Source organism: Saccoglossus kowalevskii, chromosome 7 (genome assembly GCF_978046115.1).
Source record: "Saccoglossus kowalevskii chromosome 7, keSacKowa6.1, whole genome shotgun sequence".
Lineage (NCBI taxonomy): Eukaryota > Metazoa > Hemichordata > Enteropneusta > Harrimaniidae > Saccoglossus > Saccoglossus kowalevskii.
This window is the reverse complement of record NC_140647.1, coordinates 24373210-24396312: the sequence shown is the minus strand read 5'-3', so window position 1 is coordinate 24396312 and position 23103 is coordinate 24373210. Positions and strand designations below refer to the sequence as shown.

Here is a 23103-nt window from a genome sequence, read left to right as displayed (position 1 = left end):
TAATAAGGATGTTTGTCATCATCAGAATGAGTATCACATTGCCAGCAAAACACCAGGAAATATCAACAAGTTGCTTATGTACCGGGAACATAAGGGGTCTCACGAACGAGGAACACCCAGAATGCTTCTTACTTCCGGGTTTTCGTTATTATTACATCTTGGGGGAAATGTGGTGATTTTCGTAGTATTCATTACACATTTGTAGTGGTTTGGACATGGAATGTTTCCATCAATCGATGGATTCTCCGACGTTCACAAGGGTGTGAAGACCATAGTTTTTCTAATTGTCAAGCATTCGTAGTCAAACATACTTTTCTGTGTACACGTTTCGCTGTCGTCAAACCCGCAATATGGCAGAGAGAAATTATGCTCACGACGCAAGTAGCAACAGGATTTTGACCGATAATCAAACACATGAATTCAAATTGGGTAACAGCTTTAAGAAGAATGTCTACAGTGCTTTCCATACGATGCGATGTAAGTAGAACCCAGCGTTTTGTATTGTTTGTATGTGTCACAGGAAGGAGGGTGAGAGGGGGGGGGGGTCCTATCGGTCACAGGTCAACTCGCACCAAAACCAACTCGCATCATACCAACTCGCACCAGACCAACTCGCACCAATGGCAACTCGCACCAAACCAACTCGCACCACCACTAATGTATTGGGCGATTTAAGGTAGCAGGATAGTTTTTTTGCATGAAAAATGTAAACACCTATAATCGGAATAAATTTTACAAGAAACCATACAAGCTATATATGTTTAGAAAGCTCTTGACTTGTATTTTCCTCCTATTAATATTTTGTGAACATTGTGTTTGTTTTAGCGTCACGTGATTCTGAAAATCAGCGGGGCTGATAATTTAACTAACGTGAATAAAATTTTAATTGTCATCTCTACAGTCAATCATGCGATCAAAAACTTTACACTGTTTTGAAGCACAGGTCATGAAGTTTAAATCCGTATTTCTATTTTTTGCATTAAGTTTTTTTTTTTTTCCGAAAATCACAAATTTCAAGCACGTTTTTTGGTGTTAAAGTTAGAGTATACCGGTGGTTTGCGCGAGGTTTGTGAAAAAACGCAATAGAATTTTGCAAATATGTAAATACTAATATGAAGCCAACATATCCAAGAGTAAGAAAAGTTAAACGGCGACATTGTAGCGCTATTCACTGAAACGCCATTTAAAATTAGGTCAACGGTAATTGCCAAAAACCGAACACCGAGAAATCGGCACTTTTATGATTTCAAACTTCAATCAACGTTAACTCCCGTTTTAGCAGCAAAATGTACATGGGCTAATTGTAAATGAAATGCTTTGAAAGTTGTTTTCGGGAAAAATCATGAACCGACATTTATATCTGAAAAAGTTTGTTTTTTGGCTGTTTTCTTTCACGCTATGGAGTTTTGTGACGGTCTGTGCTGATAACGAACGGTGACGTCATTCATTAAAGCTTGGATTATGCAAAGTGGGCGGTTCTGTTTGCGAGTAACAAACAATACAGACACGACACTTGGCAGTTGAAGTGTTTGCAAATACAGTGTATTTATTTTTGGGCCGTTGTGTTTGTAAACTTATTAGTTCAAGCATGCCACGAGTTTCGAAGTCTCCTGGAGGCAGCTCGTACATACTGGCGAAAGGGTGGACCCGTTACTGGTTGAGGTAACCCATAATAGCTTGACAGTTTCACCAGAGCGCGCCGTCCCTTTCCAGTCGCTCGCATTCCAATGGCAGCCTTTCTATTTATTTCGAAAACTGCCCCCTTCTTTCGGGATGACGGGAAGCTAGGCTGGCTCAGTTTAGATCGAATACAATCTCCTTGCGTGCAAAGAAATTCAAACTGACTGCCTAGATTGTGACGCCTGCGCTCCACTATTGAGATATTGTCTACTTTGCAAAATTGACAAATCTCTTTTTCTAGGGCGCCATTCAACAGTGACATGTCAACGAGTCGAATCTCAAACGATCGGCCGTGACTTTCACTCTCACTTTCTTCATCTACGTCAGAAGGTAACAATATTTTCCTGCGAGATACAGACATCTCTTGAATGTTTTGAACAGGAGTATCACCCACTATATCGAAGTCTGATTCATCGGACTCTCAGTGTCACGGTAAAACTTTCTTCGCCCACTTCATGGCTGAAACTGGTTTCGGCGGGGAAATCCGTTCTGTACGAACCCAGCATCATCTCTTTCAACATCTTTTTTGACAGGAGTGATCATTCTTTTGACGTTTTTCTTCTTTCTTCCTCGCTTTCTTTTTCTTGGAAATTTTCGCGTGCTTACTATCTCGTCCATAATTAGTGAATGACAACTAAACAAGCCGGTAGGCTGGTTGGCGATCCGCTCCGCTCAAAAACAAGCAATATGTTTTTGACTGTTTTCATGGTGACATAAACGTGAAGATAGTGTCGGTTTATAACTAATACGAAGTTCGCAAACACCATTCAGTCTTTAGAAGTCGCTTAGTTTATTACTAGAACCACAGTCACTCTACTAGTAGAATGACTGTGCTAGGACGTATTCTGCTGTTACATTTATTATTTCCATAGTAATTTTCTAGAATGAATGAAGCGTTTCCTGTAAATGCTGGAAAGCAAAATAACGAAATGGTAAATATTTACCTCAAGTACAGTGTGTTGACCTTCATAATAATATACTTCATAATGCAAAACACTAGTTACTGTGAGTTATTTAAACATACGACTCATAATCGGAAAAGATGACCACAGTCCAGAATTTCAGACGGATATTAAGCAACCTAAGAGCATATCAGAAGAATTTACTTTAAAATATAAAAAAGAACTGCAGTCAAAACTCAAGAATGCCAGCAAATAAAGAACTCTGTTCCACAATCCTTTGTACGCGTTATTATGGACACGCGCAAAAAACTGTACCACGCTTGTCAAATCTGGGTCAAATATACAGTATGCTACTATCTTGCCACAGATTGTTTAGCAGTGGAGTGTTCAGTGACCATTGAGTTAGCCCGTGATTCATATTTTATGTGTATTAATTTATTCATCAATTTTCGTGACTGACAGTACTGCCCAAATTGTAGTCAAAAAAACGCAACTGGTGAAACATAGAGCATCGCAAGGGAATGGACGCAGGGCTCTTTGGCAATGACCGCATAGAGGTCAAAATACGCGTTCTATTTTTACGCGTTAAATTTGGCTCTTCCGTTTCGTCCCCTCCGGAATGTTCTACTTTCGCAGCCTAATCGCAGGTTTTTCGAAAAACGTCGAAAAAACACAAGAATTTGTAGAAATGTTCCTGTTTTGGGCGGATTATTGATAGAGAATAATGTCTTTATTCCAAAAATGCTGAAAAACCGTGAGTTGTTGCCTTAGTTATTTTTTTATTGGCGAAAAACTGCGAACTCGGCAAATTTGGTTGCACAACTTCCCTTCATGATATACACCCAGCGACACTGATGCCAACTGACTGTGTACAAAAATGGTAGGAGCTAATACACTTATGGCGAAAGTATTCAAAAATCAGTTTTTGGATGTTGCAATAGTGGGCCAGGATTTGTTTCCAATTAGTGACGGCACGAACAAAACCAGTGGAGCCGAAAAAATCACAGAGGAGTTAAAAGCCGTTGCTAGTGAAAAATTACCCCAACTTTGGGGTCAAATTTCTCGGTAATGAAAACAGATATCAAAAATTCAAATAGTAACTTTGTGCCCATACTCAAGCTGAGTAGAATGAGCTATGTCTGAAGTGTTTTATCCCAAATTTGTAGGAGGAGATACATTTGGCGCGAAGCTATCCAAAAATCAGTTTTTTGGCTGTTGCTATGGCAATGGTGGGCCAAAAATTTTTTTCAAATTTTTCCTAATAACTAAGGTGAAGGTGTGACCTACCTGCCAAGTTTGAACGAAATCGGCTGAGCCAAAAAAATCACAGAAGAAATCATACGTGAAAATACTGGAAATGTACACACACAGACACACAAAACGACAAAAGTGATTATAAGGGCAATCCTAGCGGAGCGGATCGCCAACTAAAGAATTACTGATAACCCTCTCCTTCTTTGCATATTTTGCACATTAATGAAGGAAGCTGCCCTGTTTTTTAATTGGTGTGAATAGAATAATTGTAAAATGTGACCCAGTGATGTATGCCGGCATGTAGCATTTCCTGTGCTATTAAAAATCAAATCCCGCAAAACAGTTTTACCGTCGCAGTAACCTCGGGTCGTATACTTGTAGATGAATCTCTTCAAAATTTAATTGTGTAACCGGACTCACTGTTATCATCTATAAAAACTACCTAGATTTTAGATGATATTTTTATTTTTTACCGAAGTCATACGAAAAAGTCAACCCTTGCCTTGCGTGAAACACTGGCCCACTATCCGATGTCAAGACGTCGGCCGGGGGGGGGGGGGCACGCTACTATTTCGTTGCTGTATGAGCACATTAGATAAAACAACCAAGTATTTATCAGACAGATTTATTACATGTAACATAATTTACGAATTTAGAAAAACCTAAGCATGCAAGTATGCCTACTTGGTGAAAACTGAAAAATGGATTATATAAACCAGGTCCAAGCATATTCTTATCATTGATCAACCTTTACATGTAGTTTTTGGCCTGTTATCAGAATTTTCATGCAATGCATAGCCACCACAGATGGCCGTATTTTATTGTTTGCAACCATATTTTGTAAAAGGGAGCCCCCGCCCAATGTAACTGCATTACTTCTGGACTAAGAAAGTAACCCCGTGGTCAGACACCTTTCAATGACAAAGCCAAGAAAAAATATTACAGAAATTTATTGTAAGTTTTTGACTCCCATGTGCGAAGCACAAAATGGGAGTCTTTGCAGTTAGTGTGTCTGTATGTGTGTGTGTATGTGTGTATGTGTGTGTGTATGTGTGTCCGACTGTTCCACTGCTATCTCAAGAACCATACATCGGTTTTTGATGAAACTTGGTGCATAGATGCTCTGGGCCAATGCGCAGATTTGATTAGGTTTTGGTAAAAATCCATGCTCGTTAATTACCTAATTTGCATGATAATTAGCTAATTTTTAGCTGTTCTATGACTGTTACACTGATATCTAAAGAACCACTCATTGGATTTTGATGAAACTTGGTACATAGATGCTCTGAACATATGCGCAGATTTGATTAATTTTTGGTAAAAATCCGTGCATATTAATTAAATAATTTGCATGATAATTAGCTATTTTTTAGTGGTTCCATGACTGTTCCACTGATATCTAAACAACCACTCATTGGATTTTGATGAAACTTGGTACATAGATGCTCTGAACTAATGCTAGGTTTTGATTAGTTTTTGGTAATTTTCCGTGGATACTAATTACCTAATTTGCATAATGATTAGTCAATTTTCGGTTTTTCCACTGATATCTCAAGTACTAATCATCACATTTCAATGAAACTTGGTACATAGATGTCATATGACACTGCACAGACCTGATAGTTTTTATGGTAATATCAGTACATATTAATTACCTAATTTGCATAATTAATTAATTTTCAGCATTTGATATAAATAGTTAGCATTACATTTCAATGAAACTTGGTACTTACATACTCAAGGACTATGCAGAGATTGATTGTTTTCGATAAATATTTGTGCATATTAATCACCTAATTTGCATAATTAGTTAATTTTCAGCTTTTCCACGTGTATCTCAAGTACTAATCATCGCATTTCAATGAAACTTGGTACAGTCAAACCTGTCTATAAAGGACAGTCAGTGGACTGAGCCAAACTGTCCTTTATAGACAGGTGGTCTTTATATGGAGGTGGCCTAATTTATTCATTCAATCATGAATATTAATTAGGGCGGGAATTTTAAGGGAGATCATAAGCAAAACATAAAAACAAACCAACACATTGTACAATGAATAGGTCTTTTTTAATAACAGTGACTCATTTTCATCTGGATAATTACACAGCTTTACTTTTTTACTACAAATTATATCATGTAAATTCACTGACACCAAGTGATTCTGCCCATGGATTCATTGGTGTATTTAATGCATAAGAACGATTGTCAATGATCGGCCGCATAGGCGTTTCAGCTCGGACTTTCACACTCTCGCCATGCAGTAATATTCCCCAGTCTCTTACACATATTCCGTCACAGACGGTAATCAGTCCCATCGTTAGTATTGTCGATTGTGTTTGAAAAAACAAACAAGCATTAAAAATGAAGAAGCATTGGTAATAAACAAAATTTACCAAACTCATAACCATTGCTCCAACTCTCGGTGTTGAATCAGAAAGTCAAACGAACCGGAAATGAAACACGATGATCGTACACGCAATTTTACAGTTATTTGTTGCAAACATCGACGTGTCAAAACTGCCCAAATGAAACGAATTTTCTCGATTGCGAATTATTGATATTACCGTTCATAAAAAAAAGAGGATCAAAATAGAAAACGTCTTTCGTTGAGAATAACCCTGAGATGACCTTTCAGTAACAATACGTTTTGCCCATGCGCTAGCTTCATTAGCATAATTTATAACGATCAACAACAAACAACATGGCGGCCAAAATAGGTCGGATTTTGCAATCCCGCGATGAAAACGAAATAAACGAATGTTTTATTATTTTTTTTGGATATTTCATGTCGACAAGGTAAATAAAACATCTCTCATTTAATAAAACTGGTTCATTTTTCTTGTTTTCGAGACGGAAGGAATTTGCTCTTCATGTGCGAGACAGTCCACGGAAGTGCTGCTGGCCGGCTGGGGATCGATAGTATAGTACCGATCGGAAACAAGCTAGTTTTTCATTTCAAACTTTGAATGAAACTGTTTTAATTTGTTGTTAAAATCTTTCCAGTCTCCAGACGTTACATTCAGTTGATATTCAACTTTTTTTATTTACTTTTCGCAACTTCACAAACCAAGTTGCGATGGTCACCCCTGTCTATTAGTATTAGCCCTAAAGATTGCGTACTCGGTAATCTGAACATAACATATGGCCACTTTCCTGTTAGCGATTCGCAAGTAGCTATTGTCTTTTTTCTGAGACCGTCTGATGGAAATGTTGGTCGTCGTTATACAAAGGTTAAAGTGTGAATAGGTCTACAATAGGCTGGTCGCGTTGGACAGGTGGTCGCTATATCCAGTGTCTTTAACATGTAAATTGCGAAGGGACTGTACTAAGGTGGTCACTATGAGCAGGTGGCCACTCTGCACAGGTGGTCGTTAACACAGGTTTGACTGTACATAGATCCTTTAGGACTATGCAGAGACCTGATTAGTTTTAGGGTAAATAATTGTGCATATTAATTACCTAATTTGCATGATTAATTTTCAGCTTTTCTACTGATATCTAAAGTACTAATCATCACATTTCAATGAATCTAGAATTATGCAGACCCAATTAGTTTCCGGTAAATATTTGTGCATATTAATCACCTAATTTGCATAATTAACCAACTTTCACACTGATATCTCAGGTACTATACATCACATATCAATGAATGTACATGGATGCTGTAGGACAATAGACAGACCTGAATAATTGTGGGTTAAAATCTGTACATATTAATTACCTAATTTGCATAATTAACCAATTTTAAGCTTTCACACTGATATCTAAATTACCGTAAAAACTCCAAAATTTCGACCGGTTTTAAATAATTGGTGTTAGAAATGTGACGTGTTTTTAGAGTCGAAATTAAGGTGCATTTTCGGACGGTCGAATTTTTCAGAATAGAAATCAGCAAAAAAAATGGGGATGATAGACAGTGTGCTTCATTAGTTTTTAAAAAATGCAATGTCCGTCAATTGACGTAAACTTCCTCATGTTTCACGGTAAAAGCAAAGGTCGTGGCCGAGTTGTAACTCAAAATCTAAACAAAGTCATCAATCAGTGAGTATTATGACAAGCAAAACAAAACATCAAGACGCGGAGAAGAGGTCAGCACAAAACTAATAGGTCAAAAGACAAAGCTGTCTCGCACTACCTAGGAAAACTTGCGAATGTTCGAAGTACAGGTACCCATTGGACAAAAGATACATGGAAGTTTAGCAAACGATCTCCCCGACCCAGTGCAATGTATCCGGTTAGAATCAAAGCTCACGTGTCCCTTATTTGAGGGACCAAATTCTGCCGTAAATTCGCCCTTGGATTAAAAAATAAAATGGGATTTAAGAAAATAAAATGGGACTTTTAAGGTGTATTTTGGCGTCATTTTTCGGACATTTCAATCAATCCTGCCGGCTAAAATAGAGTCTAAGTTTTACCGTAGTCATTGACGTCTGTCTATTCAAGAGTACACGTGTATGATTTTTATCGTGACTAGCGTGAGCGGGTAAGCTTCCTTTCGAGAATGAGCTGTTATCACTGTGAACAATGTTAAATTATTCTTCAGATGACCAGTTTATTTTTTAAAAACAACTAATTTTTTTATTTAAAAAAAATCATGCCGTTTTCGCATCAAAATCCAAGCCAAAATATCGTACTACAACATCAATCTCTTCCGCATTGCGTTCAATAACATTAACATAATTAAATAAGCTATGGTAATTTGACCACGTTGGCATCATCCAGCTTTTTGATTGGTTAATTAGCGATTTGACCTATTTGACCTAAGAGAACATGGCGGATATCCTACAGCATCAAACGTTTATACGAGACCGGAATCATTCGCTTACGATGAAACTAAGTTGACTTTTATTTGTAATTCATAACCATTCAACAAATTTATTTTGTGTACATTATTATAATCACTACTGAGTACAGTAATAATCAACAATTCAGAAACGCAGCATGCCGAGATTTTTGTGTTCGTTTTTATTTGAAACTTCGTTTATTTAGAATATATTTTCGTTACCAATAAAATAAAAATCTCTCAGTCAATCAGAAACCCGGATTCATGCCTTCGAGGAAGGTCCCGTTTGAACGCTCACGCTTTTCGTTTGGGGGAAAACTAAAACTGGTCGCAATTTTCGAATAAGAATGAGTCGGCAATTTTTAGTGGAGTCGAAAATTTGGAGGTAAATAAAACACCGAAACTCGGCAAATAAATAGGCGGTCGAATTTTTAGAGGGGTCGACATTTTGGAGTTTTCACGGTACTAATTACTAGTATTCCATTTCAATGAAACTTAGTACAGAGATGCTCTAGGACAATGTACAAACCTAATTAGTTTGGGGTAAAAATCTGTTCATATTAATTTCCTAATAAGCATAATAATTCATAATTTTTTGGTTCTAATCACATTTCAATTAAACTTGGAGACATAGATTTTCTGTTACATTGCGCAGACCTCATTAGTTTTACACTCAAATCTGGTCATATTAATTTTCTGATTTGCATAATTAGTTTTCAGCTAAGTAATTTCGAATTATATTTAATGTGTCTCCAATACTCTCAGCACATGGGAGTTCTTTCTAAGCTTTCTTTGATTATTCTGTTAACATATAATTACATTGAAGTGGTACATTCATGTACTTTTTTGTTTATTCAAAATTTGTTGTTCAAAAGCGATTGTTTTGTCTTTGCTGTACTTCCTGTCTACATGGAGGTAGAAAAGAGAAGGAGTGATGACGCTATTGTTTCCGCTGGTTTCATGATGCTTTGGATTTGTTTACTCACATACACAATGTAATTAGTTTGCAAACACGCTGTACAATGTCACAGTTTATCGGCTTACGTGTTTCGGCTGTATTCGGAAGCTTCACGAAGATTCTCAACGCACTGCGCATGCCCAAACAGATAACAATAATACAGAATGCAGTGAAAGACGTACGCTGAGTGTACTCAACGCCCGAAATCTATTACAACAAAATGCGCGATTTTAAACATCTGCACAGTTCTGCACACCAATGAAAAATGACGAGTCAAAACATCTTGTTATAATCTTATCATGTATATTTAAATTTCACTGAGGAAATTTGCGGGATTTTTTTAATCAATGTCCAAAGTTGGACGACTATTGCGATGAAAAATATCAGAAAAGAAGTAATCACACATCTTGGTGGCGTCCGTATGCAGAATTTCCGGTACCTACAAGTGTGAAATGACCTTTGTGATCCGATAAAGGTCATTGCGCATGCACAATTCTTTTATTTATGGTTTGCGCATTCAATTTTATAGACGATGTTTAAACAGAATTTATTTTTTTCAGTTCTACTCTCGTTTTCTTGTGTAAATAAGCGGCTATCATCATGTAGATAAAACGACTTCTAAACAAAAACAATAAGTGGCTTAACCAGAGCGAAGACAAAGGATGTTTATAAGATTAACATGGGCTTAAATAGCGTCCTCACTCCTTCTCTTTTCTACCTCCATGCTGTCTAGAAAGGCAGCAGTGCGCACATCTTATCAGCTGTGTGTAAACTACAAACAGATATCTTATCAGTTGTTTGTAAATAGCAAATAAAGAAAGTGACCCAACTTAAAACTATTTACCCTCAGTTCAGTTATGTTTGTAAACCATGCATATTAATGAAATGCACTAGTTGGGTGTACACTGGATAAACAAAAACTTGGCCATTTGTTTGCACACAAGAAAAAAATTAGTTTACTTGTACAAGATATTTTTTTTTCAATAAAATAAAAACACCAATGTATGTAGCATGCCTTAGGGAGCTATTCATGTGATTTTAAAAAAAAAATGTGAAAAGTGTCCAAAAAACTATTCTGCTACCTTTAAGAGGCATTCAGCTTTGCAGTTAAAAATAAACAGGTCGATACGTCTAACTATTCTAAATACCTTAACTGGAAGCAAAATTACATAAGATTTCCCACCAGGGTCGATAAAATCGACAATTTCCAATGTCAACCAAAAACATATGCCGCCATCTTGTTCTTGGCTTAAAACTAGTTCCAGTACTGTAGGTTCATTTTTCGGCCAAAAAAGGTATTTGTGGTCGCTATATAGATGTTTTAGCTGGTTAAAATTATGAAAACTGCAGAACGCCATAAATTTGTAGGCGGGTGTCGAATCCTCGGTCTATGCGACTTTTCAGGACTGCGGGAACCGAATGAACAGCGGAAGGAGGCCAACCTACAAGACTGTTCGCGGGGCTATCGCTATATATATGATAAAACTACGTAATCCTTGTGTAAGTCGCGCATTACCAAAATTGCAGTTTCAAATACCAACGTCTGAGACGATCTATGCCAGTTATGAATGCTACACATTACCGAACCGGCAGGTTCAAATACTGACGCCTCCTACAATGGTAAAATAGCGCAATACTTGCGCAAGTCACACATTACCAAGTCAACAGGTTCAAACGCTGACACCTTAAACAATAGTAAATCCACACCACGTTTGGTGCCGGGTTCTCTCGTACGTATTGTGGTGCCAGGATCTCTTGTGACCAATCCGAATTCAAGTAGGGAATAGACTTCAATGTTCAATAAACACATTAACACATACATATATTTTTTAAATAATAAAGATGCAAAAACAATAATAGAAATAGCAAAATACAAAGAAAACTGTTTCAAAACAAGAGAGGTAAAACTGAAAACAATATAGTCAGCTAACTCAAGATAAGGTCATGTACATGCATTAGTAAACCAAACATTCACCAACACAAATATGGAAAAGATTCCAAATTACATTTTTTTTCTACTTTTATTTGCTTGTTTGATTGTGTGTATTTTTATTCTCATTTTAATTGTTTGTTTTTATCCACATCTGTATTGCATTTTAGTCAAAATCCCAATAGGGATACGCAATTATTATACAGCGTTGCAAGCTTATTTCGTATTTTTCATGATCGGCATGAGGCCGATTGGGTGGACGAACGTGAAGCTTTGAACAGCCTATCCACGATATGAAACTGTCTAGTAATCATGAATGTTGTATCAGAGAATTTACTCCGTTTTCATACACTCGTATACTACAAGCAGAGTAGGAAATCAGCAGAGTAAACTACCGTGCAACCTGTGAGTAATTGCTCTTGCCGCCATGATAATGAGATGCGTTCAGAACTATATACAACGTAAGTCATTGTTCTATGTGTAAGTATTTGAACTTGCTGGTGTGATATTCCGTTCTATTAAACGCAGTGTTAGTCATTGTTCTACGTGTGATCTTTCCATTACTAGTACTTCGCTTGTCGGGAGAGTGACGCATAATAAGACTTGCATTGTTCCCTGCGACAAAGCACCACGCTAGCATGTTTATACTGGTAAGAGTGTGTGGTGTCAGCAACCGGTCTTCCTTTGTCAGTTATCGCTAGTGGTGTCACGTTTACTTATGATAAGCATTTGTCATATTCTATTTACAGACATCACAAAAGATCACGAGTTTGGGGCCAAGCTTATTTAATGAAATGGATCTGTTTTTTAAAGGCGACGGCCTTGGGGATAATGTTAATCCTCCGTTCACAACGTACAAAAAAATGCACACGTACACGTGATTTTTAATAAATATTAAGTACAGACTGAACAAAAATTATTTAACAGACATTTGAACAACAGCAGTTCAATCCATCAGTAAGTATATATGTCAACATGTTCTCCAAGAATGGACCCCCCCCCCCAAATCTATATTTGTACAACTATTGTCCGTATCAATTCCTGTGTATAAATCTCACTTGGTACGTTCACGTTACGTGCCGACATTTTAATAATTTCAAGAACTCCGATGTTATGTAATTTCTATCGTATATTATTTTGCAGTTAGTATTTGTCAAGAACTCCAATGTAGTGTAATTTCTACCGTATATTATTTTGCCATTAATAATTTCAAGAACTCCGATGTTGTGTAATTTCTATCATATATTATTTCGCCGTTAATAATTTCAAGAACTCCGATGTTATGTAATTTCTATCGTATATTATTTTGCCGTTAATAATTTCAAGAACTCCGATGTTATGTAATTTCTATCGTATATTATTTTGCTGTTAATGATTTCAAGAACTCCGATGTTATGTAATTTCTATCGTATATTTTTTCGCTGTTAGTATTTGTCAAGAACTCCGATGTAGCGTAATTTCTATCGTATATTATTTCGCCGTTAGTATTTGTCAAGAACTCCGATGTAGCGTAATTTCTATCGTATATTATTTCGCCGTTAATAATTTCAAGAACTCCGATGTAGTGTAATTTCTATCGTATATTATTTCGCCGTTAATAATTTCAAGAAATCCGATGTTATGTAATTTCTATCGTATATTATTTCACCGTTAATAATTTCAAGAACTCCGATGTTATGTAATTTCTATCGTATATTATTTCGCCGTTAATAATTTTCAAGAACTCCGATGTTATGCAATTTCTATCGTGTATTATTTGGCTCGTTAAGACACATACATTGAAAAAACATGTTACTAGTTTTTGAATGTACCACAGTAGTCTTCCATTGTCTGTTGTCGACCCCCGCCATCACGCACTCCATCAGCGCCCCGATGGCGGACTTCTTGTCGGGTTTCAGTCAGTTTCACTTTTGATTGTGATTAATTCGATATAAATGCAGTTCTTTACCGGAAATCGCCAGTCCGTTTTCTTTGAGTTTAAAAATGACCTACAGTAGGGTCGGCATGGTTAGTCAGTCGTCGATACGTTCGCTTCCCACTCATAGGCGGTTGTACCAGTTGTCGCTGATTAACTAAGCAGACCCTACTTTAGGTAATTTTTTATTATCCAAGAAACGTCCCTAGCAACAAAGGGACAAAGCGAACCACACAAATGCTTAGAAATATGATCGTGGTGCGAGTTGGCATTGGTGCGAGTTGTGTCTGGTGCGAGTTGGCCTTGGTGCGAGTTGGTCTGGTGCGAGTTGGTATGGTGCGAGTTGGATCGAAATCGGTCCTATCAACTGACATAATTTGCATAGTTAAAGGTAGATGTAGAGATAAGGTTGAACGATTTTCTGTGCTTGGTTGTATGCAGTAATAAATATTTTTTAAATATTATTATGTATATTTACTCTTACTACTGGATTATGTGTTTTTGGTATGATTTTTCAATTTTCATGTTCAAAGCTGTGCTGCTATATTGAAAAGACTGTTGACCCATTAAGGTCTTGCATTGCACTAAATATAAATTATTTATAGCCAGCATTGTTTAGTTATGTACATGTGTGACCGATTGACTACGCTGTGCTTGACACTATAAGGGTATAAGGGTAGTCCTATCGCCAGGGATAAGTAAAAGTAGCACATTTGGAAAACTGAATAGTATTATTAAACTCACTTGCTTCAACATGTAGTAAATATAAAAGCAATATACATTTAGAACAGGTGTGTTTAAAAATATACATAATTCCTTGTTGACACCTGTTTCAACTGATTATGGATAGATACATGTACATGTTGCAACAGTGTATTTATCCTCTGAAACATAAAAACACTAATATTGTAGGAAATAAATGGATATATATGCAAGCTTCTATTAGAGCAATTCTGGTTTACTTTAATATTTATCGTTTACCATATTTGCTCTAATATTGCCTGTTTTTAATAGCTAAATTACAGACTGAGGTATTTAAAAATAAAATAAGACAAAATAAGTTTATTTTAATTATTCAGAATTACAACAAATGTTATTTTTAGTTTATGTGCACTCCTATTGGAGATATGCTTCTAATAGAACAAATACGTTATCAAGGTTCGGGTTAATTTTGTTCAGTACTACAGTCATCACATCACGTCCTGTTCTATATGGGATTCATAGCAACGTTTATAATGCATATAAAGACATTGTTTATGAAATTTTAACACGCATAGTCCAAGGACTGTAGCGCATTAAATGATGTCATCATATCACTTATCTTGTGGGTTTGACAAGAAACCAATCCTACCATGTTTATTTGACTTTACTGTGTATGGTATTACAGATGATTTCAAACCAGCCTCTGTGGATACAACAAAGGATGCCTCATTAGAAGTATACAAAGGAAATGGTATCAAGGTGACAGTGCCTCATATTGAGGGAACTGGAGCAGAATTTGTTTACAAAGGCCCTAAAAAGCCTGTACAGAAAGAATGCGTACTGATAATTGATAACAAGACTGGTGAGATTACACTAGAAAGACTCTCCAGTTGTATACAGTTGAAGAAACAACGGTATGTTCAGTTTATAACCCGCAAACAGCACCCCCGGCCTTGTTTCTGTACTGTACAAAATAATTGATACAATTTTAGGCAACTAACATATTTTTTTATTTTGTCACATTGCCAAAATATCTTATAATCTTCTAACCCCTCTCCCAAAGTACAATAATAGCTCTAGAATGACATTTCATGACCTTTTTATTAAGTTGTATATCTACACCAGCGTCATATCTTCTTTGACTGTGTGTTATTTGATGAACTTTGTTCTGTACAGTCAATACTTAATTTGAATAGCATAAAACAACCTTGAGTGTCATCGCAAAGTATTCTAAATTGTTATTTGTCATCAAAATTCACAATTAGTATCCAACCATAGCATTTTTCGAATTCTTTCCTCATTTAATGTTATTTAATTTTGATCTGATTGATTAATGACAATTATGTTGTGAAATTATTTATGACTTATTTATGATTCTAATTGATCAAATTTTAGCTAATGTTCCAATAAAAATATGTTTGTCCAAATATTGTATTTGTTCTATTCAGAAGCACATTTCCAACCCGTATGTGGTCAAGTCAATGTAAAAGTACAATGGGTTGATAAGAAGAAGGTTAATAAAAATGCTCATAAATTACAAATTGTCTTTATTGTATGGTGGATCATTAAAGTAAGACTTTGGCCATGGTCACACATCCATCAGTTACATAACCATATACATTGTTTGCTACTAATGATATGTACATAGACATTTCCTCATTGAGTATAATTGTCAATAAACTCTCACAACATGGTGAGTTTTAACCATATATGTTATACTGGTGACACTTTATTGTTGATGTATTATTATTATTTAATAGACTGGAGGGCAGTAGTAAAGCATCAGCAAACAGACCTCATACACCGGTAGATCATAATAAACAAAAATCTTCATCTTTATCACCTCCAAAAGGGAAAAAAGAACCCACACCACCAGCTGTGGTACAAGATGCAGAGAAAGGCAAGTCTTGATCAGATTATTTGCGTCTGTTACTTTACAAGTAGTGTACTCAATTTGTCATTTTGTCCACAATTTGCAGTTACTGTAAATCCCTGCTTTGGCAAATTTGCAGAAATGCATTTTACTGATGTTCTGATTTGATGGCATTTGTGTTCACAAATTTTTCAAAATTCATGAAAACTAAATTAAAGTAGTTTACAGCAATGTACCAATGAATTTCAAAAAAAGTGACTTCATCAAATCATCCTCACATTTCTATCCGTTGGAATATAACCCGAATATGGTTTACCAGTAATTAAAAGAATACTTGCGTACTGTAAAAAAAAATCCGAAATGTTAAGTCCTTTATTTAGACCCCTGTAGTTAGTTATTAAAAATCCTAAATGGTTGTATTTTAAAAGTGAGTCAAAACCTTTGATTACAATAAAACTAAAGTAAATTTTATAAAAATGGCCAAACAAAAAATGGCATTGTTTGTATGACATTATAATTTTGACTTAATAATTAAAAGTATGTATCTCTTAACTAAATCTGTTAGTTGACATTAAAACATGAATTGGTATTAAACCAATGTCCAATAAGTATTAACAGAAAAAATGCACAATTCAGTGTTGAATAATTACTATTGAAATTTTCAATTTTTTTCAGTTGCACTCTTGTCTGTTGTAATGATATGCCACTAGAGGGCGCTTTCCAGCGAACAATATCCTGGATTATCTGCAGTTCATGTACATGTCACTCATTCATTGTTCCTGTACTTTGCAAATTTCAATCTGTTTTTGGTGATAACAAATTGGTTCCATTGAATATTTTTCTATGGGAAGTTCATAATTTGTTCCAGCACTAAATCTGTCATACCTTCTCAAAGTACCAGGATGTGTGACCTTTATAGGTCATGTAGAATTGTATATGTACTGTTTTGTGTCGTCAGTAAATATATTTATATTTTTCTTATAGATTTATCTCCGTTTTCAATTGGACCTCCATCTATACCATCACCACCTGCACCTCATCATGTATCATCATCGCTGTCTTCGTTAGGTTCAGCTAGCCACCCATCGCCTACAATAGCAGAAGATTTGATAATGAGTAGCAGTGATAGCAGTGACTCTTCTAGTGGAGACTCGAGTGATGATAGCTCAAGTGAGGATGATGATGATTTTAATGATGATCAGTGTAAAAGAAAAAAAGGTATGTCATTGCTTTCTGTTTGCGTCGGGTATCACCGATTAACACATTGATTTAGAGATATCATATCAATGATATACATGTATGATAGGGTTAGAAAGTAAGTAATTCTAAAACCCCTAAATGAATCCAAATCCAAAACCAGAAACCAAAAGTTAAAAATTGGAATGTAATATACTGTAAAATACTTTATTTTAGCTGGAATTAATTTTCGCTGAAAAGGCTTTTTGAGTGTTTTGTATGAAATTTATTTTCACTGATTTTTGATGAGTTGAATGTAAAAATATAGGAAAAAGGTATATTCGCTGGATTTTATTTTCACTGAATCTCCTCAGCAAAATAGCGAAAATTAATTCCAAGCGAAAATAAAGTATTTTACAGAAATCTTCATTTTCATCGTATCCTTAGTTTCAATTGATTTTCAGTAAAATTGAATTAAAATGTTACAAAGAGGTTAGTTTTACCCTACCTCTAAGTACAGATTGCGTAAAAGTGAGGTCAAATCAAGATGCCACACGATGATAATCTGTTTTTGTGTACATAACTTACATACATACATGTACTGACAAGTCAAACTTGTTTGTTTATCCATGAATACAAAACATATTATTTATTGCAGTAACTCATTCACCCATTCACAGTACAATGACAGGTGGTAATGAACAGAAAAAACATAGGACATCATCCGAGTTCAATCAACTATGTGAGTTATATATTTTATATATTATATATTGAATGTAACATTCATGTGATTCATGATTTCCTCTCTATTCACTCTTTGATAGAAGTGCACCAAAAATTGTATTTAATGTAAAATAGCTGGAATTAATTTTCAATGAAAAGTCTTTTTAGGTGTTTTGTATCAAATTTAGTTTTACTGGTTTTTGATGAGTTGTATGTAAAATATAGGAAAAAAAGGTTTATTCGCTGGATTTTATTTTCACTGAATCATCCCTTCAGCAAAAATAAATTGTAGGTGAAAATAAAGTATTTTACAGTACATTAAAATTTTACTAATAGAGCATATACACATTTCGTATCCAGATTTGCTATTAACTTATATGCTCAGAAAAATGTCTAATGAATGTCTGAAAAATGAATCATCCCTTCAGCAAAAATAAATTGTAGGTGAAAATAAAGTATTTTACAGTACATTAAAATTTTACTAATAGACCATATACACATTTCGTATCCAGATTTGCTATTAGCTTGTATGCTCAGAAAAATGTCTACCATTAATCTCATTAATTAACTTGCAGACCCCCCCCCCCCCACCAACATTTTGTACCACATACTTAGTTCAGGAGCTCCTTCAGACTTCATGCCTACAGTAGTGAGGTGATTGCTGTGATCATCCATTTAAATCATGTGTTTCATGTACCATTTATCTGTTTGTGTTTGTGTGTACAATTTTTATTAGCTCTGCTGTCGACTTTGTCGAGCGGAGCTTATCATATAAGTGATTGTCCATCGTCGTCCATCGTCCGTGTCAATGTTTTACTTTTTCGACTTCTTCTTGAAAACTACAAGCCTGAATGCTTTGATACTTGGTGTACCTGTGCCTTGGGTAGACCTCTCTCAGATTTGTTCATTTCATGATCATATCTTCAATTCTCTAATTTTAGTGAATATTTTTGTCATTTTTGGTAAAAAGTGATATTTTCGACTTCTTGTTAAAAACCGCAAGTCCAATTGGTTTGATATTACATATAAAGGTACTACATGTGGACCTCTCTGAGATTTGTTCATTTTGTAATGATATCATCAATTCTCTAATTTTGGTGAATATTTTTGTCATTTTTGGTAAAAAATTATATTTTCGACTTTGTGTTAAAAACCGCAAGTCCAATTGCTTTGATGTTACATATATAGGTACTACATGTGGACCTCTCTAAGATTTGTTCATTTTGTAGTGATGTCTTTAATTCTCTAATTTTGGTGAATATTTTTGTCATTTTTAGTAAAAAGTTATATTTTTGACTTCTTGTTAAAAGCCACAAGTCCAATTGCTTTGATATTACATATATATGTAGTACATGTGGACCACTCTCAAATTTGTTAATTTCATGATGATATCTTCAATTCTCTAATTTTGATGAATATTTTTGTCATTTTTGGTAAAAAGTAATATTTTTGACTTTTTGTTAAAAACCACAATCATTTATGGTGAAAAATGATATTTTTGAATTCTTGTTGAAAACAGCAAGTCCCATAGCATTGATACTATGCATCTTGTTCATTTTCTAATGATATCTTCTGTTCTTTAATTGAAGTGTGCATTGCTAACAGCGGAGCTATCTCAGCCGAGAGGCTGTTTGTTTGCAAATTAGAAGACCTTATTATCCTAGTTTTTTACAGACCCATGTATATCGACAATTGTTTATAATGAATTTCATTTCGTCTGTCTTACAGGCCAAGATCTTCAGTTGAGTGAATCTGGTAGTGACAGTGATTAATCAGGACTTGTTTTCTTGCATCGCTGTACTCAAGAACTCTAAGCACGAAACCTATCACACCTTTATTAGTCCTGTTCCGATGGACTTCAGGATTGACCACTTGTCAAACATGTCTGGATCGATCACATTCAAACTTCACATATATGACTTCTTGAAATGCATATGCATGTCCATCTTTTTCGAGATTACCGAATGGCTGCCATTTTTGTGCTAAAAATTATGGAACCAGATCTTGGTCACGTATGGGTGGATTAGATTCAATCTTGGTACCAATGTACACACTAATACTCACATTTTTTCATTTCATCGTCTTAATTGAAGATGACACCTTGGCATTATCAGTCCGCTTCTGATTCAGTGGCTGACTGGTTTCAGTTTGGTTTAACATTGCATTACTTCAAAATTGTATTTACATATCAAAACACATTGTAAACATTTTTAATAAATATTGATACCTGTATCAGCAGGCTTTACACATCTCAGCAGTAAATTGGCAAGCAGTTGTGGCAGTACCAGGTGACGATGCATTGGAGAAAATAAATCTTTTGGTGTCAACAAATATCACCTGTGACCATACAATTTATCAAACGAGTAGTAATTTTTATTTGTTTATTTTTCAGAACAAATGAAAATTACTACACAATTTCATTCCATATTATGCTGAACAGCTTTTACACACACACAATATGACAGGAAATGATAATTTGTGAAGTTGTTTTCAAGGCATATCAGTTTTTAATTTGCTTATGTGATCATAAACGCTGATTACTTTTGGAGTCATCAATATATTTTCAATATTTAAGGTTCTAGGATGCATTCAAAAAATGATTGTTAATTTTAGAGTTTTGTGAGAAATAAACACAAGACATGGGTGAAAAAAATTTGCTATGCGTGGATAAGTTGAAGTTGAAGTTGGAAGAATTAGAAATGCTACTAAAACCAGAAATGCTCAAATATGTAACCTTTATGAAATATAGTGTAAAACCACCAAAATTTGAAATATTTTGAAATTGTCTTAATATCAAATGTCAGATTACTGATATTGTTATTGCATAGAATGAATATTTATTATGCTGAACTGCCATATGTAGGATATATTGTGATATCTCAAGATTGTCATATCTTCACACTGTGACATATTGTGATATATTCATACTCCACACTGATATGTGATACCTCCACACTGATTTGATAACTCCAGTGATATATTTTGATTTCTCCACACTGTTATATACATCTCCCCACTGTGATGTATCATGATATCTCCACACTGATATATCGTGATCTCTCCACACTGTTGTAAATCGTGATCTCTCCACACTGTTGTAAATCGTGATCTCTCCACACTATGAAATATCGTGATCTCTCCCACACTGTGATATATCGTGATCTCTCCACACTGTTGTAAATCGTGATCTCTCCACACTATCATATATCGTGATCTCTCCCACACTGTGATATATCGTGATCTCTCCACACTGTTGTAAATCGTGATCTCTCCACACTATCATATATCGTGATCTCTCCACACTGTGATATATTGTGCTATCTTCACACTGTGATATATTGTGCTATCTCACCACTATAATATATTGTGCTATCTCCACACTATGATATATTGTGATATCTCAATGTGTGATATATTGTGCTATCTCCACACTATGATATATTGTGATATCTCAATGTGTGATATATTGTGCTATCTCCACACTATGATATATTGTGATATCTCAATGTGTGATATATTGTGCTATCTCCACACTATGATATATTGTGATATCTCAATGTGTGATATATTGTGCTATCTTCACACTATGGTATATTGTGCTATCTCCACACTATGATATATTGTGATATCTCAATGTGTGATATATTGTGCTATCTCCACACTATGATATATTGTGATATCTCAATGTGTGATATATTTTAGTATATCCATAGACACAATTGCATCACGGATGATGAATTATCATTTGGAACAGTTGTTTCAAGCATGAATCTTCTTCAATAGCAATTTTGTGAAATACTATGGTAAAAACATAATCATGATTTATAAAATTATTTGTCAAGACAGATGAATGTCTTACTTCTTCATTTACATTTAATGTTTGTTTTTTTTGAGGAAAACTGGAATATATGATTGTTTGTGCATCTACGTTTTTTCTTCTTCAATTTAAACTTAAAAATAAATCAATTTTGAAAACCAATATCTACCAAGACAAAACTTTTTTTTACAAATTGTCTGTGAAAGTGTTCTTTCTTATCCAGTTGTAAAGTTTGATGTTTTTATAACAAACTTGTGTGTATAAAAAGTGACGTATGTAGAATGTTAATGCATACAATATAGGGAAATGTGTTTCTCTTTTCATAGTCCTTGCATCCCGGCCTTGTATGAAGTGTAAACAAATTCTAATCCAAAAGATTATTGTAGGTACCTAATTATACCCTAAAATGATTTTGTCTGACACTATGAAATGCTACTTCATATGTAGCACACATTTGTTAAAAGTGGATAACAATCACTAGATGGCAGCAGACACAAAAACTGCTAAATACAATGATCATCACTAGAGGGCGCTATACTTTAAATAATCTTTTCAGGTATTGTGCTACACTGATACCACATGCGTGTATTAAATCAAGAGTTATGGAAAACTAGAAATGTAATTGAATATTACAGCGTATGATAAGGTGGGAGTGTGTGAAAATCTGAGCAGTCGCTGGGTTGATGTGGCTTGTCAGCATTGACTGTGCGCTTTGATTGACGAACCTCATTGATGGTGCTGAACACTACCTTGCATAAAATGGAACATGCAATTGACCTCACTTTGATGATGCATGTATTGTAAAAATTTTATGTTGAATTTGTTGAGCGAACTTATAATAAGTGATTGATCGTTGACATTCGCGCCAACTTTTTACTTTTTCGACTTCTTGAAAACTAAGTCTGATTGCTTTGATACTTGGTGTAAAATTAATTGAAATACCTATTTACATTACCTTTTTAAACACATTATTCCATTGATAATTTGACTTCCAATTTTTCATGACTGCCCTATGCAGCTCGCATAACAGTACCGGTACAAATCTTTAACAAAGATCACCGAACAAAATTGGGAAATATGATGGTTTCTGCCATAGAAACCAATTGTAAACTATTCAAAAAACACATTTTGATCAATTTTAAAGGGTGTTTTTTTGTAAAACTTAGTTTGGTAATTTTATATTTTTATTTTAGAATTTCGATCATTACAGTAACCCAACTCTTCTTGCTGGATTTTAAGGATCTCCATACTGCCACTGTGATATGAAGATGCTTATAGACTGTCACTTTGTCCCAAACTGCTGGAATATGGGCTTTGTGGCAAAATGTTCAATATTTCAGCACTGGCACTTGTAAATTGCACATAAAAAAAAAGACAACACTGAAATTCAAT

General features: G+C 35.0%; 1 protein-coding gene across 1 annotated transcript; it reads left to right on the top strand.

Moving 5' to 3' along the window:
• Window positions 1-121: 121 nt before the first annotated feature.
• On the top strand, window positions 122-22328 carry LOC100371889 (uncharacterized). Its single transcript, XM_002738404.4, has 6 exons — window positions 122-477; window positions 14808-15036; window positions 15883-16022; window positions 16980-17213; window positions 17830-17913; window positions 19623-22328. Exons 1-6 carry the CDS (start codon window positions 351-353, stop codon window positions 19664-19666), a joined length of 858 nt encoding a protein of 285 aa, XP_002738450.2. The 5' UTR covers window positions 122-350; the 3' UTR covers window positions 19667-22328.
• The last annotated feature ends 775 nt before the right edge of the window (window positions 22329-23103 follow it).

Excerpts from the sequence above, each read along its gene's own strand:
- LOC100371889 (XM_002738404.4), top strand. The coding sequence starts at position 351 with ATGGCAGAGAGAAATTATGCTCACGACGCAAGTAGCAACAGGATTTTG. Across the intron at positions 478-14,807 it reads TGCTTTCCATACGATGCGAT|ATGATTTCAAACCAGCCTCT; the intron begins GTAAGTAGAACC and ends ATGGTATTACAG. Across the intron at positions 17,214-17,829 it reads TCAGTGTAAAAGAAAAAAAG|TAACTCATTCACCCATTCAC; the intron begins GTATGTCATTGC and ends TATTTATTGCAG.